Raw genomic sequence first — 26,205 nt, forward strand, 5'->3', positions numbered from 1 at the left:
CAGTATTAAGGATGGGCCTCTGTTTTTCATTACTCTTGTCTGCATAAGCTGTAAAAATACTTGTTGCTTAAGAGTAGCTACAGTTATCTAACGGAGCTATTTTAGGTAAGAAAATGTTTTATTTAGAAAAGTTAGTTTCATTTGTACTTTTGCTGGAGGAATGGGGAGTAAATCCAACTGTGTAAAATAAATAATTACCTGTAGAGTTCTCGTTACATTTTGATCAGTATGTGGCCTGCAGCAAATCTTTTTCTATCTCACTATTCTTTTTAATGTTGCATTGTTGAAGGTATGTTACCTGGGAATATTGACTTTACATGTCCAAATTGTTTCCAAATATATTAAATAAATTCACAAATATTTAAATCGTTTCTTTACTACAGCCCTGAATTTTTTCAGACTAAGTGGTAACATTACTCTCTTGTATGTGTACTGTAAGCAAAGACAAAAGCTACATTTCTGCAACTCTAAATCATCCTGAACTCTCCAGATATTATGGTATTTCTACTTTCCATAATGTTGTACCATTAGTGTTTGTATGGACACTTATTTTTCCTAATGTTTTTCTATATAGACTAAATTATGTGTGGCACATACCTGTTCTGAGATGACTGCTCAGTTGTCACCACGTCATAATGTAAAATTTACCATAATTTAAAACTACTTCATCTGAACTATTGCATGATTTGTAGTTTGTGTATGTACAGGCCAAATGGTATTCTGGAACAAGAGTGTTCCACATGTGTGGGGTTTCTTGTGGACTTTAATGCATAGTATCAAAAGAGTACAGAGTGTCAGTCCTGCTTATGCATTGTATGTGGGGAGTACAGCATAATAATAAATGTTTCAATTCAGAACTTATCACAGCTTTGTTAAACATTTCCAAGAAATTTCCAGATTCAATACATAACCATGGAAACAACAGAGTAAAATAATTGGTATATGTGGAAAGAAGTTCCAAATATGAAGCCAAGGCAAGAGGCATTAACATTTCACATTCAGGAAAGAGCACCACTATTAGTTGAGGAACTGTCAGGAACACTGTGACACATTCATTTTACTCAGTGTCACCTAATAATTCAGTTACATTCATTAAGAACTTACGATTTTGGTGTGTTTTGCTGTGACAGTGTCTTGTTAACACTGGAATTAGGTAGTCAGTTTGCCAGAACATGTGAATCATACTGACTAAACATTACTTGAACTTTATGTACGATGTTAACTAACCTAATGCAACCTATCTTTTTTTTCCTGAAAGCCATAAGAAAATTCTCCCATTAAAATTAGAGGGACAGAGAGAGAGAGAGAGAGAGAGAGAGAGAGAGAGAGAGAGAGAATAAATTCAGGGGTGGAAGGTATCTAGCTATTTCACAACATTTTAGTGTCACCCACCACTCTCTATCTGCTTCTGCTTGTTCAGCATTTCAGAAGGTACTGTGCAGCACTTAATAGCAGTATTTTCCTGTTTAGTATTATCAGGTATTTTCCTAAATTCAGGAACAGTGGGACGAGAAAAGTGAGCGAAATGCTTTTTCAACTTGAACAGAAGTTTTACTAACACTTGCTGGTTTGAACGACATTTCACATCTTTCAGGAACAACCTCAATACTTGGAAAAATAGCCAAATGACATTTTAATTAAAGGAAAGAACAGTTATAGCGAAAATTTGTAACTATTTACAGAATATTACCATTCATTCTATAAATTTACATTATAATACAAAAAGGTCTTTTGACTTATTTTTAAATTTAAAGTCTTTACATTTCCTAACTCGTCCGAAACTTACAAAAACAAATGACAGTAAGTACAAATTACAACAATGCTAGTGTCTTAGGTGTTGCAGAAAGGTCTAAAATTATCTAAAGTGACTAAAGTAGGATTGGTTCACAACCCTTATAAATTTACAAATATTTCCCTTTCTGCTGACATCCCAAAAACATGGAAAATGACTTAGTTTTAATAATGTAACAGGAACATGTATCTTTGTTCAAAAAAGTGTCTGGTATCCACTTCACACTAACAATGGCAAATACTCTTGCAATTTTTTATATAAAATGACACTATCTTTTACTGAACAAATTACTCTCACAAAGGATTTATCAAGTTTCAGTCAACAGGCAAATTGGAAAACTGGAATATTAACAAGCCTTTATTTAAAAATAAAAATAAAAATTGTATAAATAGTTCAGTTGTTTTTACATTACTGACTTAGTTTCATTTCAGACAAATCACAAATAATGTACGTATAATCGCGCACACGATACTCAGTTGCATAGTCATTTATTTAGATTCACTGTGATTGGAAAGAAAAAGAAAGAAATGGGGGAAGGAGAGAGGGGGGAAGAGAGGGAGAGAGAGAGAGGGAGAGAGAGAGGGAGGGAGAGAGAGGGAGGGAGAGAGAGAGAGGGAGAGAGAGAGAGGGAGGGAGAGAGAGAGAGAGAGAGAGAGAGAGAGAGAGAGAGAGAGAGAGAGAGAGAGAGAGAGAGAGAGAGAAACTGCCATACAATTTCATTATTCCATTTTCTTGTAAACCGATTACACTGTGACAATGGTATCTACTGATACAATGTTGCACTACAATGATCAGTATTTAGTACATCACTTACTACCAACCAGTGGCGTACTATGATGAACCTGCGTCATTTTCTGTGAAGGAGATGGAAAAGCACATTTTCCAATTAGGAGTTCAGAAAAAATAAATAACTGTACAGGTGCTTTTCTTCTCTTCTTCACCAAGTTCACACTCATCACCCTTCAACAGCCAATTCATATCGTTAAGCTGAAAAGGCTAAGTCTTTCAATTAAGCACATCAGTCACTCGAGAACACATTCACACCGACAAACGGCACCAGGCACACACCACACGAGTTCCGCATTTTTAGACGACAGTCTATCCAGCACGGCTACTCAGACTTCCGTTGCGAGTAGCCCGTCCTGATGGTGGAAATGTTCGTCTATCACATACACGCTGCTTGTGGGACCAGTCAGGACGTTGCTGCCCTCTTTGTCATGCGTTCGCTTTGTCAACGCGGGGTCACTGCAAAGAAGAGAAGTGGATATTAGAACTCCCAGTCCCAGAATGCTCACAGTCCCCGCAGTAGCCATCCACTGAAATGACGCAAACGAGTGTGGAGCGTTTCGAGGGAAACGCTCGACAAGCGTGTGCATCCACATTTAATCAAGCTCTTGCAAACACACATTAAGCAGTACAAGTTCCGTTTTGGCAAAACGACTCACCTCGCATTGCAAAGCGACGAGTCGACGGACAGAACAGATATCCTCTTTTCTGCCGTCACAGATGTCCTCGCACTGGGACACAGGTTGTCAAAGTCTTTCTCCAGCTTTGCGCTGCTGGTTACATTGAGCAGAGCCGACGTTCTGCGGTTAGCTGCTGCGTCCGTATTTAACTGTTTTTGCGACCTCGTCCTGTGTAACGTGTACACAGGCCCGCCATTGTCCACTACCTGTGCCTTGGGGTAGCACAAATCACTGTCCACACCAGCACTCACACTGACGATGTTGGGCACTGTCGAGCCGCCACCGCCGCCTCCGCCACCCCCACCACCGTCCTCTGGAGAAGGCGCCGTGTTCGCAGCAACCACATTGTTGCAGCACTTGTCCCAGGTATTCTTGATCATGTGCGCATCACCAGGGCCCGCACGCTTTGCCATCGAGCTGTGAACGGCATTTTGCTCATTTTGCATGCGCGCTTCATCGTCTGCCTTCTGCTGCTCGCGTTTCTGGCGCTGCTTCATGCACATGACAACCACAGCAGCCACCAGCACAAGCAGTGGCACTGCTGTCGAGATGGTCGCAATCACAACAACGTGCTCCGGTGACAGGCCACCACCATCTTGACTCTCCACCTGGCGGTGGTGCGAGCTGTTGGCAGCGTTCCACACGGCGGCTGACTCGGCCGGTGCAGACGTCGACAGCACAGCAGGTGGTGGAGGTGGAGGCACCACCTGATGCTCATCTGCCGTGCCCTCGTCACCACACACAGGTCCGTGGAAGCCCTCGGGGCAGCGGCACTGGAACGCGTTCACCCTGTTGATACAGGTGCCACCGTTGAGGCAGGGGCTCGACTTGCACTCGTCCACCTCGACACTACAGTCCTTCGCAGTGAATCCGGGCCGGCAGGCGCAGCGATAGTCGTTGAGCAGATCAGTGCAGGTGCCACCATTGGCACACGGCTTGGTCCGGCAGTAGTCCACCTTGTTCTGGCACAGTGAGTCCACGTAGCCCGGCACACACTGGCACCGGAACTGATTTACCATGTCGATGCAAGTGCCACCATTGAGGCACGGATTGCCCTTGCAGTCATCAATGTTGATCTCACAGCGCTTGCCAGAGAACCCGACAGGACAGTTGCAGTCAAAGCCGGCGATGCGGTCGACACAGCTACCATTGTTGAGGCAGGGCGCCGAGGCACACTCGTCAATCTGGTGCTCACAGTCGACGCCGTCGTAGCCGGGAGGGCACTGGCAACGGTAGCCCTGTGCCGTGTCGGAGCACGTGGCGCCGTTGCGGCAGGGCTCGTTGTCACACGTCTGTGCCGACGTCTCGCAGTGCGGGCCGTGCCACCCTTTTCGGCAGTCGCAGCGGAAGCTCCCAGTTCCGTTCTCCTGTTGCACAAACAAACACGTGCCTGCTATAGCTACACATTCTAAATACCCATCCACTACTTATTCTAATGGAGACACAATTCTTAGTGAATGCAAACTTGGTAGCAATGATACAAAATGTGTGTGTATTCTGAAGGATACATCCCTCTATAGGAAACTTATCTAATTGGCATATGTCTGCTTAAAATCATGCATTATACTGTAGTTTTGGGTGCTCATCACTACGTTTGACAATGCTACCAGCTGTCTCGATTGTAACAGCTTTTCTGTTTTTCTCATTATTTTTACTTTAGGTTTCACTACGCATGTCAACAATAATCACTCCTGGCCTTTTACAGATCAGAAGTGCATTATAAAGGTTACTCACCCTGCAAGTTCCACCATTCTGGCAAGGGTGGTGGGCACAGTCATCCAGCTGACGCTCACAGTCGGTGCCTGTGTAGCCGGGTGGGCAGGAGCACGTGTACGAGCCCTGGCCCGTGTTGAAGCAGGTTCCACCGTGCCGGCACGGCTTGTGGTTGGTGCAGTAATTAAGGTCCTGGTTGCAGAAGAGCCCGCCCCAGCCTTCATTGCACAGGCAGTCCCATGGTTTCTGGCAGGTGCCGTGTAGGCAGCCAGGGTACCGCTCGCACTGGTCACACAGGGGGCCCTTCCAGCCGCTGTGGCACCTGCAAATGATAGGGCATGCTGTACACCTGAAACTTGTAGCTGTAATATGATCTTATAGCTGAATTACTGCAAATGCCCTGTGTGTAGTAATCATAGTTACAGCAGGGGGGGGGGGGGGGGTCGAAACTAGTGAAGAATCTGGTTTGACACAATGAGGAGGTTCAAATGGCTGCAGGTTGCAGCAGTTATGCAGAGATGAATAGGCTTGCACACTAGCTGTAGCATTCAGTCTCAACTAGGAACAACAGTGACAACAATGATGATGAGATTGTAGTAGAATGCACACTGTGGATTGCTTTTAATGTCTTTAAGAAAAGGATGCTAACTTTTACACAGCATCCAGTTGACTCTTCTTTAAGCAGTCTGTGAAGATACACTTGACTTAGTGCGAGGACTACAAGATGCACTACGATTTTTCCAGCCCAGACAGAATATAAATGATTGCACCTTGTTAAAGGATAATGCTGCAGGTTTTAAACAAATCTCAATACCTCTCTCTATAAATTTTATATTACAAGATATAGTCAGTATAACAATACACAGTGTACACTGACAATGAAGCTTCATTGCAAATGAAAATGCCAATTCACTACAATTTGATAATTAGGATTTTCAAGACCCCTCAGTTCTCCTAAACACCTCATGCTCACAAGCATTATCACAAAGCCTCTCAGGTCACCTGCAAAGCGATACCTGTTTAACAGGACTCTTGCTAATGAGTATGTACTGAAATGTGGTAGGATAACAGACTAAGTGGTCAATGTTTCAATTATTGTTTCTCATTTTAAGACTAACGCCCACAGAAGTGCCGAATGCACAATCATAATGTAAGGGTACTTTAGCAGGTAAATGCTAGAAAGTAACACAAAATTGCCTTAATACACAGCGACCAAGTTAAATGTTTAATCATGTAGAACACTACATTCGTCGAAATTCCAACGAACATTTTGTTTTTGGTAATATGGCACACTGTACCTCCTGACACCAACGAACTTCGAATATTCCATAAAAACGGCGGCTTTACTACTGAAACGATAACACACAGTGCACAGTCGCTTGTGGGCGATGTTTTGGAGAGCAAAAACAACACTACACTGTGTTTTAACAGTGGGGACAGGTGCCATCAGGAAGCTACAGTTCTTTAACTACGGCATTAATTGATGGCCTGTTATAATATGAAGTCAAAAGTCTGATAAATGAGGGCGTTCTCCTCGGAATGGAATTTTTGAAAAGCACTGATAAGAACGGACAGAGTACACGAGCTTGTGTTAAGATACCAGGTAGCGTCTTCAATGGAAATACATGAGAATTTTCGGGGATGACGTATTTTGACTATATCGATCTAATAACTGAGCGCGTTGGGTATAAGTGATACTCAAAGATGTGGTATAGCAGACGAGAGGAAGTCGTTTCGCGCCGACTCAAGTGTCACGATCGATGTAACCCACGTACCTCGCCACTCCCCCCGAAACAAGCATTATACGGAGGAGTCCCTTCTAGCTGCAACACTTATTCCCTGTATAGACCGGTTGTTTCTGAACTTCAAAATTGGGCGTCGGAAGGGTAATACGGCCAGAAAAAATGGAACCACAGACTAGAGCGGACTGGAGAGATAAGACGAGGACTCAGCAGGTAGCGGCCAATTAATCGGCGTGGGACCGCTACCCAGAGGGCTAATTAGCGCTGCGCTGTCTAATGTATTCGCCGCCTGCCCTTATTCTGGCACGGCCAGGAATGTGAGCACACAGCCGCCCCCGCAGACCGCCGTACGCCACCAGCTCGTTAGGCGCAAGAAGACGGCCACGATAGCGGCCGGTTGGCGCTAGCTGCCTCCTCCTTTGTATGGAGGCGAGGCTGATGGCTTTCTCCGTAAGCCACCGCGCGGGTACACTCCGCGCTCCGGCAGCCGCCGAAAATGGCGACATTCCCACGGCTGCCGCTAAAGCACGCGCGTGTCAAAATTCTCTCGTCGCTATCACGCTGCTTACCACCAATTCGTATTTACCTACATTTTCTCTGAGACTAATGGTACTGGTACTGTTCACACTAACTGTTCGTTGTTTTCTGTGGGAGTTGTCGAACGGTCAGTTATGGTGAACGCACTATATATTCGAGTAACACCAAATAACGCAATGTTTAATCGAACTCTCTCGATGCTTACGAATTTAGTCGCACTGTGCATAATTGCGAACTAAAAAACTTCAAAATAATATTGCTGCCAGTCCGGCTGTTTCATAATAAGCATCCTCAAAATCAGGAACTTTGTCAGAAAAAAAGGGGCAGGTTTTAAAACTGGTGTGGCGTTAAGTCAGAAACGTCACCGATGAAGGTAAACAGAAGAAAATTTACTCGTGACAGGCATAATCCGCTTACTACAGTTTCATACTACACCGGTGTTCTAGAGACACAAATGTCAATCTAACAACGACATTTTTGTGACGGCGGTAAAAGTTTTCCCTGGAGATCAACATTACTACTATCGAGCACTGTCGGAATTCAGTGTTCATTAGCCATCGTACAACTTGTGCGATGTCACGAATGGCCACTGATTATACGGTTACAGCTCCGGATTTGTTCTTCGTTATTTTGTAACGGTTAGGTTAGTTTTTTTTTTAACGTCTCGTCTACAACGAGGTCATTAGAGACGAAGCACAAGCTCGGGATGGGGAAGGAAAAATCGGCCGTGCCCTTTCAAAGGAACCATCCCGGCATTTGCCTGAAACGATTTAGGGAAATCACGGAAAACCTAAATCAGGATGGCTAGAGACGGGATTGAACCTATTTTGTAACAATACGCTGTATACACAGAACGATGTCTGCAGGGGAAGCGGTAACTGCCGAGGAGGGTGAGAACAGCAGCACAGCTAACAGGGCGAGATAACCCGGGGGACGACGATTTCGCAACAGTAGCCCCGCTGTGTCGCTTATCGGGCGGTAAGCAAGCAGTGTTCCCTCTTTTCATCCCCCCCCCCCCCCCTCCGTCACCACGGAAACCTTACACTGTTAGTGAGTACCTTAAACGTGAGTTACACGAACTTTCCAGGTTCTCTGACCTCACCCCCTGCCGTACGCGCTCCTGGTATTTGAGAGAACCATAGGTGTTTCACATATTCGCAAACATTTCACGTCACTCCGCATTTGAAGAAGAAATACGGTACCACTGCGATGTTTCTGACATTCTAGAAGCTTGTGCATAGCTGTCTACTATCGAATGAGGAAATAAGTGAACCAAATAGGAAGTTAATCGTTTCTGAGCAGTGTGAGAGGTGTGTGGTTTCGCGGGCGCGCAGCGGTTGCGGCGGCGCTGGCCACCTACTTGCCGTTGGCCGCGACTGTCCACCGGCCACATGTGAATCTCATTGAGTTGCAACGAGCAAGCCAAGCCGCCACGCCTGCCTGTTCCCACGGTGAGGGATTCAGTATGCAGGTCAAGGAGATACCTCCCCGAGCCACTGCCAACTCTATTCACGCTTACACAAATGTCGCAAATTCGACGATGCACTCTAGTGTAATTTAGTAAACCCGATAACTGACGGACAGCTACCTCAGCCGCCGACTCGCGGTGAATAACAATCGCTCGCCGGCGTCTTCATTCGCTGGATTCAGTATCTACTTGTAAATACCTCAACATCTTGCCAACAAAATTTACAGAGCTAATGTGCGTATTACACCGTTTAATAACGGCACAGGAGTACATTAATTGATTAGTGCGTACTTCATTACGCTGCGCTGCCACACCGCCGTTGCGTTGAAACTGCGTAACTCTGTTTTTGTTTTCGGTCACGGGGAAGGAGAGGGGGGGGGGGGGGCTGAGGGTGAGACGGAGGAAGGTGAACAAGAAACAGGCAGATGATTACAGTGTCGTGTTAATTGGTCAGATTTTTTTTCTTGTTACTTTAGAAAACAACTAAGGAACTTTGGGTTCGTGACACTTTACTACTACTTTACCTTCAAAGGTAGTTAATTTCTCTCGTGGTTGATGCAAAAGCAAAGACTGGTGTCGTGGTGTAGCAGCGTATTTTCGATGTAACAGCTGTAAATTTTAAGGAAGTGGTGTCTCCTCCCCTATTTTACACACGCTTCCGTTACTGTAGGCCTATACACGAAGTCTTAATCGTCTTTACGCAATCGCTAGAATGCTCTGACTTCTCACAACGGTTTATTGCCATGCTGGCGAACCCTTGATAGAAATGTGGACGCTCGACCGCGTCATTAGTTCCCCGTTATGTTGTCCTACAACCGCGTATAATGAAATATGAATGCCATTACACATTCCCAACTATTACTTCACGGTACACGATTTAAATATTAATTTGTAAGTTTGAAATTTATTTTTATGCAGACTAGTACGAAGGAAAACCAACAATGCACTGCCACTCAACTAAACATATGTTACAAGTATTCAGCCACTACTACAGAAAGCTAATGAAGTAGTGAAAGTAGTACTTACAGGCACTCGTTGGGCTTCGTGCAATGTCCGTGCTGCTCATCACACCCAGGAAGACAGCGCGCTGAAAAAAAAACAGAAAAAATTTCGTTGTAAGACGTGATCAGTACTCAGCGCTACGTAAGGCATTTAAAGGTTTAGATGTCTGCGAAACATTACATAAGGGCGCTGCCCTTGTTTTCTAACTGCAAGGGTGGTGGACGGCTTTCGGGCGCGCCTCGGCGCAGTGCGGAAGGCGGGCTGTTAGGACCCATGGCTTATCACTCGGCTGACAATGGCGGTGCGCCTGACAATGGCGAAGCACCGTGACGGCCCGTGGCACGCGAACCAACGAAAAATTCCCCCAGCCTGTCACGGCCGGCGGCCACAGGGACTGTGCAGCGACAGAAATAAATTTCCCGTCTTCCTTAAAATGTCGCCACGCCTCTGGGGAGCTCGTCCTGAAGGCTCACTACTTCCGCCACCGACAAAGTCAACTAGAAAATTGACCGCCTCTTGCCTACGAAAGTGACCCACCTACCATAGTTTCCTGTACACTAAGGTAGAAACATCCAAAAGGAAGGGGTGGAGGGAGGGGTTCAAATAGTTCTGAGCACTATGCGACTTAACTTCTGAGGTCATCAGTCGCCTAGAACTTAGAACTAATTAAACCTAACTAACCTAAGGACATCACACACATCCATGCCCCAGGCAGGATTCGAACCTGCGACCGTAGCGGTCGCCCGGCTCCAGACTGTAGCGACTAGAACCGCACGGCCACTCCGGCCGGTGTGGAGGGAGGGGAACGGGGGGGAGGGGAGAGAGAGAGAGAGAGAGAGAGAGAGAGAGAGAGAGAGAGAGAGAGAGAGAGAGAGAATTGGGGGGGGGGGGTGTCGACAAGTTGGCACGAACATAGAATATCAATTAGTTGAAAACTTCTCGAGCAACTGGCGCTTAAGCTACGCTACGAGCAGCAGAGGTACGATATTCAGAGAACGCACTCATTAAAACGGTTGCTCACGATTAACAAACCAACATCCGCGAATGTTAAGAAACTGTTAGGGCCTAATAACCACGGTACATACATCTTTCCTTTAACAGTGTGAAATTTCGAGGTAACTGACCTCTCAAATTGTACCAAGCAGTAAGCAAAGAAACGAGCTCGTCACTGTGGTATCAGTAGGTACAGACATTCAAATGCTCGTTAAATGCATATATTGCCATATTGTGTACTCTCAGGTAATGAAATAGGTATAAAAATTTTATCCACTATGGACTAATAGTGATAGTGGAACAAAATTTTATGTAACGATAGATAGCGCCATGAGCCACTATTGTTTACAGTTTTGTTTCAAATGGAAACCCCTCGGGCTCTTGAGCACGATACTCACTTCTCCCCCTACCCGGGCGATCACGTGGCGAAACTAACTGGGGATCAACGAAAAATGTAACAGCGCGGAAACAGGCGATACACTGTGAAGCGCGAAGCGCCATTTATTAGCGCGGCCGCACGCCACGAGAGTGACAGTTCCCGGGGACGCGTGGGCAGCGCTGAATGCAGAGGGCGGGGCAGGGTGGAGGTGTCTGCGTCTGCGGAAGGCCTTTAAGGCGGCTCTTTAAAGCCCCGCGGCTGTCGCTTTTGTGTGTCTCAATGCCGCAACCCGGCCGCCGCTCATCGAGGCCACTGCTCCTCGCCACAAGCCTCTCGCCATTTCGGATCGTGTTACCAAAACAAAACAAAAAAAAGCCTACTCGTCGTCGCGGTGGTGGGGCTGAGCACAATTAAATAGGCCGGCCCGAGGAGGGAGGCAAGTGCCGAGAGAAGTAAAAACGTCGGAAGAGGAAGACTGATAGCGTCCGGGGAAAATTCGTACAAGCGCGCTGCCTAGGGAGCTGCGATCGGCATCTTCGTGTAACTAATTGCGTGAGAAAGTAAGCCTTTTTTCCCCTTCCAGGAAAAGTCTTCTCCTCGGGTTAACGCGGCAAAAAGTTAAGATGAAGAGTAATCGCCGAGGCGCAACCCTCGCCCCCTTTTATCCCTCGCAGAGAAACAGTGTGTGCCGGGAAGCGGGTACAGGCTGTTGATCGTAGCGGGGAGCGAGGAGGAAGGGTGGATATGTTAATACGACGAGATGTCGGAAGCTTTCGGGAAAATAAAAGAACGGCGGAGGCGGGCTGCAGCGGCGGCAGCGGCGGCGGCGGCGGCGGCCGGCTCTAGCACACAATATCGTGCGGACGGCGTGGCAACAGCGCCTGCTGGCGCTCTTTCCCACAGATCTGAATGTATCGAGGATGCTGCCGGCGCACGGCCGCGGCCGCGCCGCTGGCTAACCTGCACCTGTATCCGCGACTAGCCCTAGTCACACACAAAAACACCTCCCCCTTCATTAAGAAGCGCTGCTACTGCTGCGTCGCCCGGGGCGTTTAACTCCCTAACAGTTCTTCCGCTACCCGTGTCGCTGCGAAGGACATCACTGTCTCTCTCCCAAATTTACTTTCCTTTGACAACAACTACGACAGCAGAAACGCGATTTTTTTTTTTTTTTTTTTACAGTTTCTCCGCTTCTATCTTAATTAACTCGGCACAATCTTAGCAAACAATGGCATCACCACGAGGATTATTTCTTCTTGTAAACAAAATAAAGCGTAACTGTTCTCTGTTTCCAATTTTTTCTGTTGCCATGCTCAGTAAGGACGTCACAAGGAGGTACGGCAGAGAATATTTATTTTTTAACGTCCCGTCGACGTCACTAGAGACTGAACTAAATCGTTTTGGGTAAGGCAATTTGCCATGTCTTTATGAATAAGGCAAGAAATCAAAGCAAACGTGAGTCTGGCTGGTCGGACGGGAATAACCTTAAGTCTCCTTCGATCACTAAATTGTTGATATCACTGGAGAAACAGTAATACTGAGGAGGGAGGGGGATTATATATATGGGGGGGGGGGGGGGTCTGACCGAAATGCGAACCCAGATTCTTCCTAATACTGGACCGCTTACTTTTACATCTGTTCTTAAGACTTTTCCATACAAACGTGAACTAACACGGTTTTTTTTTTCTCTCTCTGCTAGCTGACTCGCAGCTGATGAAACTACTTATTCTGCGCCGGACTGTGTGGCCGAGCGGTTCTAGGCGCTACAGTCTGGAGCCGCGCGACCGCTACGGTCGCAGGTTCGAATCCTGCCTCGGGCATGGATATGTGTGATGTCCTTAGGTTGGTTAGGTTTAAGCAGTTCTAGGTTCTAGGGGACTGATGACCTCAGAAGTTAAGTCCCATAGTGCTCAGAGCCATTTGAACTTATTCTGCAAACAGGAGTTTCAAGTTTATTTGTACTTACCAGGGAACCTCCCCATCGCACCCCCCTCAGATTTAGTTGTAAGTTGGCGCAGTGGATAGGCCTTGAAAAACTGAACACAGATCAATCGAGAAAACAGGAAGAAGTTGTGTGGAACTATGAAAAAAATAAGCAAAATATACAAACTGAGTAGTCCATGAGCAAGATCAGCAACATCAAGGGGAGTGTGGGCTCAGCAGCGCCGTGGTCCCGTGGTTAGCGTGAGCAGCTGCGAAACGAGAGGTCTCTGGTTCAAGTCTTCCCTCAAGTGAAAAGTTTACTTACTATATTTTCGCAAAGTTATTATCTGTCCGTTCGTTCATTGACGTATCTGTTCACTGTAATAAGTTTAGTGTCTCTGTTTTGCGACCGCACCGCAAAACCTTGCGATTAGTAGACGAAAGGACGTGCCTCTCCAATGGGAACCGAAAACATTTGATCGCAAGGTCATAGGTCAACCGATTCCTTCACAGGAAAACACGTCTGATATATTCTATACGACACTGGTGACGGCATGTGCGTCACATGACAGGAATATGTTGTCGACCCACCTAACTTGTACACTTGGCGAATGGGTAAAAAGATTCTTCTACCTCGCCCGATTTAGGTTTTCTTGTGGATGTGATAATCACTCCCAAGAAAGCGATGAAAACATAAGAGTCTGTCAGATAATAATCGTCTGAAAATAAAAAATTAAAATTTTCTCTCGAGGGAAGACTTGAACCAAGGGCCTCTAGTTCCACAGCTGCTCACGCAAACCCAAGACCACGGCGCTCCTGAGTTCACATTCTCATTGATGTTGCATATCTTACGCATGGACTACTCAGTGTGTATATTTTCTTATTTTTTTCTTAGTTCCACACAACTTCTTCCTATTACCTCGATTGATCTGTGTTCAGTTTTTCAAGGCCTATCCACTGTGCCAACTTATAGCTAAATCTGAGGGGGGTGCGATGCGGAGGTTCCCTTGTTAGTGTTTTTTTGCGACAAGTTTCGAGGTCGTAGCCTGAAGTCTCAAGAGGTCTATGTGTAGAGCCGAGAGTACAAGTAAGTGTGAGCCTGTAAGGGGCAGCGGTGCGCAGAACCCTACGGTCTCTGTAGTGTAACTGCAGTAAGGAAAACAATGCAGTGCTCAAAACTAAACTTGGAACAGCTTTATAGGCTTGCCTGGCGAATTAAAACTCAGCTGCACCCTACGTCAAAATACTTGATCACGCGACGCGGAAACACAACGTTGCCCCCGCGAAGGAGGATTACGGACTTCGTTAAGCCTTTCGATGGTGGAATGGATGGACTTTCAAATTTCTACGAATTTAGGGCGGTCGCTGAACGGTATAATCGTGCCCACAGTTGTGAAGAATGTTAAAGCTTGCAAATAGATATTTAACTTGTCTCAAAAACACGTAAATTTAAAACGCTTCGCCTGAAACTATTTCACTGCTAATAGCAGAACAAACAAGCCGTGCTTCGAGATGCAGTGGCTGTTAGCTGGTTACGCGACTATCCGTCATTCGGAAGACAATTACTGTCATCAGCTCGGAGCCGCAAGTAACACGAATACAGTAACTCGCAATTTCCACCCCGCAGACCACGACCGATTGTCTCTCGCTGGCTTTTAATCCATAAATTAGTTTTCTTTGTCTCGGCTGCCTTTCGCTTTTAGTCGTTCGTCTCACTCGGCGCTGCGCGACTAAAAAGAAATACGAGGAAGTGTGCGGAGGACAGCCGCATCGGGCCCCGGTTAAGCCGAGAATGCACGAATACCGGCGAGTGTGGAATATCTGGGAGTGTTTTTTGTTTTGTGTGCTGGAGCCGGGGCCGGCTGGCCCCGTACAGCGCGTTACGGCCGGCCGCGCCGAGCGTGGGAAGCTGCGCCGTCTGGGAAAGGAATCCATACCCGCCGCTATTATGTCCCATAATGACTAATTGAGATGCTCGGGATAAACATTTCGAACCCAGGACCGCACTTCATTAAGGACTCGCCTCAGCCAGTATTTACACCGCTAAGAAACAAATTGACGACTGCAACCGTGGCCATCTCCTCGTCGACTGGACCGGCCCCCGTGAGGTACCTGTGCGCCGAAATGAACGGCTGCACTGCCTAATGACTGGCGTCTCAGCGCGAAGCTGCAGCTCGTAAAGGCGGTGATGAATGGTAACACGTGAGTCAGAGGACGCTTGCGGAATACGGAAACCGTTTTCAATCCTTCTAACTGACCCAACAACTCGTTGTACATAGTTGTCGCTATAAACTGTCTGAAGATTATTAAAAAAAAATTGCCCAGGGAGGCTGGGAGGGGGGGGGGGGGGCGGGGAAGGAGAGAGAATTGCTAGTCGCTGCACTTCTGGGATCACCGCTCCAACTTCGACGACTTTTGAAATGGGGAAGTTGACTCCATTTTTGTTTTTAGTAGCACTTTTACTTAATGTGCAATTCCAAGTCACAGCGTCAACTCAAGAGTTTCCAGTTTTGTGGAAATTAAAAAGAACACGCCAGAAACAAATACCGACGAAACTTGCAGAACTGTGTTTTATGCGACAGGCACGTGTTCTTTCAAGTGTTGTGATGCGTTCTTACAGCAACATAAGCTCTAGTGATGCAGCAGTGACTTCGAATGTACATCGGCGAAATTAAAGTGCAATTGAAAACACAGAAGACAGCCGTATTACAAATTTTGCCCTTTATTTCCTTGTGTCGGCTTTTGCAAGAATAGACACGATGGGAGCCATGAATTGAGTTGAGTCTTCAAATGTCACCAATAGGAAATTCCGAAGTCCCTGTTACACCATGTCAGCACGACATTTAAGTATCTAACGGTGGTTTTACTGACGCTGCAGCCTACTTTCAGAAGTGTTGTTTCTTTGACTGAATCAACTTCATTTTTAGTAATTGTGAAACAAAGCTAACCTAGCACGTCTAAGCTGCTGCAAGAAGAAAGGTATTATATTTAGTCCACTACCGCATTGTCTTGCTGGCGACTTCCGCGTCATCCATCACCATCTCCAAGTAATTCATAACACAAACTCTCAAATTATCCCTGAAAAAAAAAAATTGAAATGATCGTACGGCATTGTTGGCCGGGAGATCCCATGCGGGGTGTTCGGCCGCCGAAATTGCAAGTCCCTTTTAGCTGACGCCATGTCGGCGACTTTTGAGTTAATGATGAAATGATGATGAAAGTCACACAACACCCAGTCATCTCGAGGCAGAAAAAAAATCCCTAACCCCGCGAGGAATCGAGCCCGGGACCCCGAGCACGGGAAATGAGAACGCTACCGCCAGACCACGAGCTGCGTACTAAAATCGCCATTGGCGATTTACAACATTCTGAAACGGCATAGAGATCAAGATATGTGCTGGTGCCATTGTCTAATCGGAATTACAAGCTTACGTATTCAAACAAGGTCACGGAATAGCGATAAAAGGTGAAATACTTTTTGCACTATGTACTACCATTATACAGAACGTGAAATTTTGTCAGATACGGAGATGTTAAACGGTTAGTTCCAGACAACCGTAATTGTTGAGCTGCTGATGTACGGAAATATTTTAACCTCTTGTCAGCCGCGTCAAAATTAGATTATAAGAGCTACTGGATTTTGAAAGATATGAAAAGCAACTGATACGAATGGACTATGGCAGTGAAGAACAGAATGAGATTCCCGTACAGATCTTGAGGCAAACTACGAGGAAGAATAGCAGTGAATACTTACGCTTTAGGCAGTAGTCGCCCTGCCAGCCCACGAGGCAGACCCGTTGGCCTTCGGTGGAGCACGTCCAGTGGCCGAAGTTGTCGTCGCGCGGGCGACACAGGGTGACGCAGCCTGGCCCGTAGTAATGCGGGTCGCAGGTGACGCGGTACTCGTAGCGCATCACAGAGTGCGCAGACCGATGCTCGTCCTGCGTCCACTCAGCAGACACGTCCAACCACCTCTGCGTCGTCAGCCGCGCAATCAGTGTCTGGCCTGCGGGCGGAACACACACATACTGGCCATCGTCCCACCACAGCCGTCAGTGCTTGCCGGCTAAGCGAAAGAAATAAGTGAGGCACGGAAGGACTGTTGATATAGATGGCGAGGGATCGAATGAAAGTGGTTTGCCGAGACAGTGGGGGAGTGACATACAGCAAGCAGCAGCAGCAGCAGCAGCAGCAGCATTATTCTATAATGTGTAAGTTCATCCGGAACCAACAGTTGTACATATGTACAACGGAAGGCAATGAACTTCGGCAGAGTGTGGGTGGGGAAGGATGGACGGTGTGGTAACAGCACAGCCAACAGCCATATACGACACCGACCAACATCGTACTCTGACCTAAAATGTTCATTCCGAACATAGTTAAAAACCTATCAGATAGCTTTACTGTGCATGGTCTTACTGTAGGTCGTATGCTGTTGCCTTTCTCCGATCCTTTCAAATCAGCTAAAGGGGGACGTTCACTTTTACGTAGATACTGAACCAGAGCACAATTCTACATTTTTCGCCTTAAACATTGCCAGCGGTGAAAATGTGACCGAGAGAAATGAGACTCACCGGGTACCAAATCCGATGGCCCGTCTGGCATTTTACCACTACGCCGCATACACTATGGGGTCCAATAATATCTTAAAAATACTAGCAACTCATTCGCTACGGGCTCATCCCCGCCGCCTTTGGAAGAGTGAAACAGTCGTGGGAATCTGCCAATGGACGCTACAGAACAAAACCTTGTGCAGATTAATAAAATGTCAGCCTCGTCGTGGAAACATCCCAAGGCTTTTTGAAGCCACCTGTCCGGAACGAAATGGCCGCCCGGAAGAATAAAAGGAACGTCCGTGCGCGGGGGAAAAAGTCGAGACAAACTGGAACTGGTCTTGTGCCCTGGAGAATCTGGCATTTATCTGGATGCGAGGCTATGCGAAAGTACGTTTGCATGCATTAGGATGAGGCTGTGGATAACAGCTGCGTTTAGCGACGCAAATATTCGTCGTTACAGGAGTACCGCTGGGAGGCATGGTTTGCAAACGTAAGATAGGGAGAGAGAGGGAGGGAGGGAGGGAGGGAGGGAGGGGGAGAGAGAGAGAGAGAGAGAGAGAGAGAGAGAGAGAGAGAGAGAGAGAGAGCGCGCGTTTGATGCTTCCTAGAGAAACCTCTTGTCAAATTTAGATGTTGGAGTTTTCATATAAAATCGCATGGAATATTGTTCACATTTCTTCAGCACTATTTCACTGAGGATTATAGTTGGTATGCTAGAACATTAGGTAGTTTACCCATTGTGTTGCGTACTTCTGAATAAGGAATTTGGTTTAATGCAGGAAATGTCATTCTTTATATTCCCACTATCTTAGTTCATTTTACGCTGTCTTCGGTTACTCTACTGTTTATTCAAAAGTAGTGTTGTTTACCGAAGACTTTACAGGCTACACTCTGTTTCAAAACCGTTGGTTCAATTGACTCACTTTGTGTAACATGTATTTGTGCTTCTGAATCACGATCAGTGATATAATAAAAAATCGACTGACTCTAAAACAAGTTGCCATGTACATTTTCTTTGGCGTGCAGTACCCTGATGCGACTTTCGAGTTCATGAGGGGACGAGAGTGGTTATACTGACGTTTGGCGACAAATTACTAATACGTCCTTAGAGCAGACAGCCTGTATGGAAGAGCAGTTTGCGTAGTATTTTCATACTCGGCCGGCGAACTAGTAAGGCAAACGCTGCGAAGCGGCGATGGCCAAGGAAAGCCGGTGAGCTAGAAAAACCGGGCCTTGCCCCCACTGGCGGCAGCCGTGGGAACTGTAACGCAGCTTCTGCGTCCACTGTTCTTCCTTCGGAGGCGGCCCTCGCTTAATCCACGTCGAGTAAAACACTAATGGCTCCGGTATACTGGCAGGCATGTCCGGCATCTGAGTACACCTGCGAACTGCTGCTATCTGTCAGGAGTGATAGGTGCTACTGATGGATCTCTGCCTTATTTATTATTGCACGCGCAGCAGACAGAGACCGCTACAAGCACAGAATTTCCTACAGAGTCGGGAGACATCCAGGCGTTTTTCTCACACAACGTGTCGCTCTACGTGAAAGACAGACATCTACTTTTCGTAAAGATAGCTTTCGATCTGACCTTTCACGACAAAAAAACTCCGTCAATGTAAAATTACGAGAATCTGGTACTGTAAACTACAGGCATATGGGAAAATTGTATCCTGATCGACATGGCGGGGATTACGATGGGACATACCGCAACAAAAAAATTTGCCTATATCTGGCCAAGGTTATGTCTTAAGTACTTGGTTGTATCTTGAAGTGTGAAAAACTTTACGGTGATCGATTACGCCGCTTGGTCAACGCCATTCTACGTGTAATTACTGTTTTGCTGCACAACTGCTACACCCTGCATCTGATCTGCATTTCCATTAACACGCTACGTAAGATTTCAGATGTTTCACCATGTTTTTACGCTAGTGTTGTACAATTACCCAGTTATAACAGATATCTCTATTCAATTTCCGATATTTCGAGCCCTCTTCGGCCGAGGGGGTGAAGAGTTCAAGCCACCAGACAGACTTTCATCCTTACTCTTTACTACAATATGAGAACTGGTCCGTGCTTTACTCTCTTTTGCGGCGTTAGTAAATTGGTAACTAATTTTAGTGCAAATGAGGAGCGATATTAAACCTATCCCGCTCCAAGCTGTTATGAAGCCATCATCTTGATGTTACTTTAGAACTGAGTACTGCTTAACCCGATGATTCAGGCTGTGGCGGTGCAGCCCGCCAGCTGAAAAGCGGGGCACTTCAGTTATGGCACCTACAGCCGGCTTACGTTCGTGCACAATATCACGGAGGCGCGGTGTGCAGGATCCGTTGCAAATAACGGTAGCGCAGTTGTGCTGGAGAGAAGTTCCAGCTTAGCCTACATGCTCTCACCCACATATCCATTCTCTGAAACGGCCGAAATGACAACGTTCCACTACCCGTCCGGCAGTCGCCGTCGGACATTATAATTGCTAACAAAGATTGCCAAAATTAGCGAACACATCACGGTCGACACGATGATGAAGGATTCCGATCCCGCTAATTCTAGTAAAGGAACTAACCTTTCGGAAATAACAGGCGCGATACCACCACGACGGAGATTTATGGGCCCAAGTTAAATACGAGCGGGAGAAAATCAGTGCTTCAGAATACTAGGAAGATTCCCTCCGTTATTAAAAACTTGCACCCTATGTGATTATACTACCCGAGGGAAAAAATACGGTCACAGTGAAGTACTCTACACACAAGGCAAGGCGCGACGCAAAAAAAAAAAAAGGCATCCCCATTTTAAATTCCGGGAGAAGAATACTATCCGTCAGTCCTAATTAATAGCAACAGCGTCAGAGATTTAAGTGGGGGCTACCTTGTCCCACTCCCCAGTGCTACTTCGACCGCAGGTAATGCCAGGGCTATCGACGGGCGTCAGAAAGCGCAGGACGGCCGCGGGCGATTGCAAAATAATGAGTTGTCGTCGCGGGCGTTGCGCCTGCGTTTGGCTGAGGAAGGGGTGTAAGTGGTAAGGGTGCTCACGGGAAGCGGCCAGTGGTCCCTCAGAGTAAAGGAGGCTGGCCACTACCTGCACATCATTTGTCATGGAAACGCTGTAGACGTCTGCGAGCAGGCCAGGGCTTTGTTGGGTTGTTTCTGGGGAAGGAGACTAGACAGCGAGGTCATCGGTCTCATATGATTGGGGAAGGAAGTCGGCCGTGCCCTTTCAAAGGAACCATCCCGGCATTCGCCAGGAGCGATTTAGGGAAATCACGGAAAACCTAAATCAGGATGGCCGGACGCGGGATTGAACCGTCGTCCTCCCGAATGCCAGGACTTTACTGTCAACACAGGCGAACAGTACTAGTCGATTTCTTAGACAAGCATGTACTTTAAGAGTGACTGAGAAGCATTACCTGCGGCCCAACACTGAACATATACTGCACCCCTCTCAAATACAGCAAATTTATCTCAGTAAACAGTGTGTTTATTTCACAAAGGATAATCTGAAGAATGGAAGCCGTTTTCACACACTATCACAATTCACGATCTGTCATTCGGCACATAGCTATGGGCTCATCTCGAAATTCTGACAAAGTCAGGATAAAATTTGCACCACATGCGAATTTTAGTTAACCAAATGTAACAGCCAACGAAATATTTACAAGTATGAAAGCTCTTTAGCTCAAAGACAAGGAGTTAACACCTCACTGTCCCCTTGACACTGAGGTCTTAAGCATAGGGAATGGGAGGGTTGTGGGTATTGACTTCTCTTATTGAAAAAACCACGCTAGTAATCACGTTTATGGAAAAAATTTAAAAATCGCTCCGCTCCATCCCCACAGAAGCGTGCTGGAATATGAAAACACTTCAAGTCTGAATAGAGTCTGTGAAAACATTAAGCCGCTTGTTCACTATGCTGGACGCGCAGTACAGCTCGTTTGCACGCAGTACCATATAATCAAACTGGCAGGATGGATATCTGAGCAGAGGTGTAAGTTCAGTATGTAAACACTTGTCTACAAATGGGTTTATTCCATCAAAGTGGTGCGAAAAAAGTTTTCATGGTTCAGGCGAAACCATACACCGAAGGAACTTATTTTAGGTTAAAGAAAGCAGTTTTAGCTTTTATTCCTTCTGTACATACTTTGGATATTCAATCCCGACCGAATATTGTTCATAGCAAACATGTTTTACCGTATAAGAGATTTTTCTTCAATGACTCCTGCACCCCGGTTTCGATTTAAGGACGAAGGGCGAGGATGAGTTTTCGGACAATTAGACAATTATGCTGGTTCACTATCCTGGCCGAAGTAATTCTGAATGGAAGATGGCAGAGAAATTCATGGATGGAATTAAAGCTGCTAGAAAAGCTAGACAGTAGCTTCTGTAAGGGACAAGGCATGAGGGAGGTAGTTTTAATTGTCTGGCAAGAGGGCTTTGATACTTGCTAGCCGAGTGAGCGTCGGAAACAGGCGCAGTGCTGCGCGTCGGAAGTGGAGCGCATTGCAACAGGAAGGGCAGCTGGCGCCAGCGTAGGGTTTCTACTTACCTCCGCTTCTCGACGTCTCGTTATCGTGCAGAGCCTCCACTATCAGCGAGAAAGTCCCCTGCAACAAGCAACCACGCTTATCTCGATTGCGCTCTTAAGCAAATCTCCAGGACTAAATGTTTACACTTTTTATTACATTTTCTTCGCCGGGCTTAAAAGCTCTTTGCGTACACACACACAGCCGCAACAGCAGGAAAAGCAAGGCACACTGTAATGCAACGAATTCTGCTTCAAAATAGCACCCACAAAAGTGGAATACTTACACACCCACACGTCTGCTCACTAGCGAAGTCAGAATCGTTGCAGTACAGCAAATAATAATTAAGAGAAACGCGTAAGCAAAGCCAACAAAAAAATCATCTGCAGCTATATCAAAGAGTTGTTGGCCAACAATCGTGGCAACTAAAGACAGTAGAGGAAAAAATTAGAAATACAAGAAAAACAAGGCGTGAAATCGACGCTGCGCAGCAGGATTATATCTAATTCACAAAAAGGTGATTCAGTTAAATCAGTGGATACGAGGTTTAACATTTTACATTGCCTTAAACGATCTTTCAGACTCCCATAGCGAAACGGCGGAAGTGCTTCGAAATAACTGAGCTGTTCGTATTTTTGTACTCCTTTGTTTACAACGGCGCTCGCCCTATTTCTCTGCGCGGAAGGTAAAGCATTGATTACCGAATGAGAAGACGCTTATGCACGCACTAACAACACGTCTAAAGAAGGGCAACGCACACGTACAAGCAGAGAACTAGTAACTATTTACTGCCAGAAACGCGCCGTCTCTTACAAATTCCGCGCAACCAGCCTCCGATCACACGAAATTGCCGAGAGGAGATCAATATTTTTAGACGAACAAGTACACGGCGATCGTTACTTTTTATTAGCTGCAGTTAATGGAAGCGATTGTTTTCAGCGAGAGTTCCCACGCCTTAACCGCATGCCGGCACATTCACTAGCCGGCTAGCAGGCTTGCCAACCAACGGCGTTGCCAGACTGTGCCGTATCAGTCAGGGTGTCAGCACTGCGCACGCTGAACGAAGAACGCCGCGACGAAGTTTGTTACGAAGACGGACCCGCGAATGTCAAACGGTGCACCAGTCGCATTATGGGGGTTTGCAAATAGCTTTGTTACAGCAGTTCAGCTATGTGGCAGACAGACTGCTTGCAGTCACAGCGGAGTATGTTACAAATACTGACTGTATCTGTAATATCGGTGAAAAATAAAAGTGCAGCGCACGGGTAACACAGTTATCTTCAATGGAGTAACGAATTTGGAGCATAGCTTGATTGAAGATACGACATGAAATCTGTACTGAAGTTATAACATACAGAGTGTCATTTGTGTACATATGAAATGTCAGTGGGATCCGTGGTGTAAAGTGAAAAGTTCCAACGAAGTAAAAGGAAAATGTCGGAAGATTCTTTAATTAGGCAACAGTCATACGCCACTTTCACATTTTAAAATTTACAGAAATCAGATGTGCCGGTTAGAATGAGAACGCTAAATTTCATTGACGGAAGCAGAATTCAAAGTTGCCCGAAAATAAGGACAGAATGCTTTGAATATGGCCTCGTTTGGAACATCGGGCATTCTGCACGAAATTCGGTATACAGCCCCGGGCAAGAAACAGCTTGTTTATGCCAGTTTCGCACGTGTCGGCCACTGCCAGTGGTTTCAAAGCGTCTCCCACCACCTTGGATTTCACCTCGAAATACATTTGCGAGAGATATTTTCCTGGTATAAAAACTGATAAGCTTCCTCTGTCCGCAGGCAGTGTGTTCAAATTCTTCGCACCAGATGACTATCTGCTGCATGGCACTGTTGAAATTAAACGGCGCTGAGGCAGCATTGACATTCGTAGCACGCGGCTGCCTTTGCCTGCAATGCGGTCGCCCTCTCACCCCGATTGGCACACTGCCACCTCTCCACCCACTGTCACATCAGCAAATCGCCCCCAGTCTACTTCCACTTCCGAAATATACAATTTGGCTATTACCTCGTACGCCACGCGCCGGCCAGACTATTTTAGAAGACAATTACAGAGTTGGCCTGCGGCGATCAATTCTTGACTTCCTTTCAGCGGTATAGTGAGCAATGGTACTAGAGTAACCAGCAGTTATCGCGAAGAGTAAAGGCAGGTAAATACAGTCATGCGGCTATGGATGACATCTGCGTAATAAGTTATATGTAAGTGTTCGTTTTAAGTATATTTTCGGGCAAAATCACAGCAACACTTCTATATGATGGCTCATGGGGTTCATACCAAAAGTAACGTACATTATGATTTAAGAATGTAAGAACAGAATTGAAGACGACCTTTTCTGACAGTGTGATTGATGGAACTTAGCAGCAATAAATCCTGAGTGCAACTTAACGGGAATTAACTGGGAGGCAGGCCTTTTTTTTCCGTAATATATAGCCACTCAATACAGAATGGCAATAATCTGGGGTACAATCGCAGTCACAGGAAAACAGGTTCCTTACTATAACAAGCCTGGCACCAATATGTTGACACACAAAAAACTATGGTTTCCGACACTGACAAAATCATGGAATGCGTGAGGTACTGCAATTTGTTAATTGGAAAGCACCACTACGATTGTGAAACTTGTCTACTGAAATCTCTTAGTCACTGATATTAAGAATGAGCTAAGAGTGTACACAGAACCAGGTAGGAACACTAATCGCTGATGGGCATCAATTTTTAAAACTACAATCTCTCCCAGCTGGCGTCACGCTATCTATCGTCTTCACAGTAGAGCCACACAAACCCGTCCAATCGATATACTGTGAACTTGGCCCCATTACCTGGCTGTGAAAGACGTCGGGAGGAAAAAAAAAAAAAAAAAAAAAGACAAGAAAGGCCGAGCTCCTCAGAGGTATGTTGCGAGGCCGCGACTTGCAGAGGGAACCATCATTTGTCAAAAGACGCACCTCACTTACTGCAGTCGTTTTAATTACTGCGGCCGGGGGGGCGCGCAAATTGCACACCAGGTGCTCGTAGCCGCCGCTATTCGCGTAATAACGCCACCTCGCCACGTTTATGGGTATGAAGCTATGTAGTGCATTGTCTACAATATCAACGCTACGGACGCTGTCAGAAGCGAGGAATCGAGCTGACGATAGGAGGGAGTGGGAGTAAGCAGGCAGGTGCAGCGGAACAGGGTGGGGGGGGGGGGGGGGGGGGGAGCACCGAGGTAGGAGGGGAGGCGCATGGTGGGGGGGCAGGGTAGAATGGAGGATAACAGTGCGTTACTGCCGCTCCTACACTGGAGCTTTCAGGCAATCTAACTGGACGGGGTCTCATTACTTAAACTACGGCAATGTTCATTTGCCTCCACCGAAGCATTTTCTGCGCATCATGGATGACCCCAAGTTAGAAGAAAAACAGACTTATTCTTGTATTACGTGAGACTGATTTCTCGCCTTGTTCAACTTTTGAACTGGCACCCGAAACAGGGTTCAGCGGTGAGAACAGCAAGATGGACTATTTGACCTTGTCGCGGGGGATAACCAAATACCAGACCAGTAGCTTTTCTTAGTATGTATTTCCACCACTGCCACTTTCGGTAGCAGCAAAGAGCCGTCGTAGGCATTACTTCAGTATGCTATCACTGTGCACTTCGTATTTACAAACTCCCTAACGTTTTGAGTAGTTTAGATGGTCACAAATATCTTCACGCAGTCACGTCGAAACCGGGATCAGTAAGGTGGGCTGTATCATTAGTGAAATTATCCTTCGTGTTAAGATTCAAAGTTGTTCGAACATCTTCCCATTTATTACTGTTAACGGAATCCGACGTGACTGGACGGAATGATTGTTGCGCCGAGTATCACAAACATCTCGGTAATGCAGTTGTTTTTACGATCGACGTGTTCTCCGGTGGTACAACAATCGCCAACGGGGCATACCATCTCCGACAGAAACTAGCACAGTAAAACACTGTGGTGTTCCAACCAAAGTTAGCATTGATGACAGCTGTTCTTTTTCATGGGAATACACCAGACCTAAGTTCCACTGACTGCTCATTCCTAACAGTTTTTCTAGATGATAATTACTCCATAAACCGTGGAGTAAATTTAAGTA

The 26,205-nt window shown here is 46.3% G+C and overlaps 1 protein-coding gene across 2 annotated transcripts in view; it reads right to left on the bottom strand.

The window, feature by feature from the left end:
• Positions 1-1,569: 1,569 nt before the first annotated feature.
• Positions 1,570-26,205, bottom strand: part of LOC124555739 (neurogenic locus protein delta) — a 1,375,052-nt gene continuing 1,350,416 nt past the window's right edge. For both annotated transcript variants that reach the window (XM_047129762.1, XM_047129763.1), the window contains 6 exons: positions 22,115-22,172; positions 16,770-17,021; positions 9,745-9,805; positions 4,993-5,293; positions 3,238-4,625; positions 1,570-3,037 (listed from right to left, as the gene is read on the bottom strand). In XM_047129762.1, coding sequence (XP_046985718.1) covers positions 2,908-3,037; positions 3,238-4,625; positions 4,993-5,293; positions 9,745-9,805; positions 16,770-17,021; positions 22,115-22,172 — 2,190 coding nt within the window. In that variant the 3' untranslated portion in view covers positions 1,570-2,907. The remainder of the gene's footprint in view (positions 3,038-3,237; positions 4,626-4,992; positions 5,294-9,744; positions 9,806-16,769; positions 17,022-22,114; positions 22,173-26,205) is intronic.

The sequence above is a fragment of the Schistocerca americana genome, chromosome X, assembly GCF_021461395.2.
Source record: "Schistocerca americana isolate TAMUIC-IGC-003095 chromosome X, iqSchAmer2.1, whole genome shotgun sequence".
Taxonomy (NCBI): domain Eukaryota; kingdom Metazoa; phylum Arthropoda; class Insecta; order Orthoptera; family Acrididae; genus Schistocerca; species Schistocerca americana.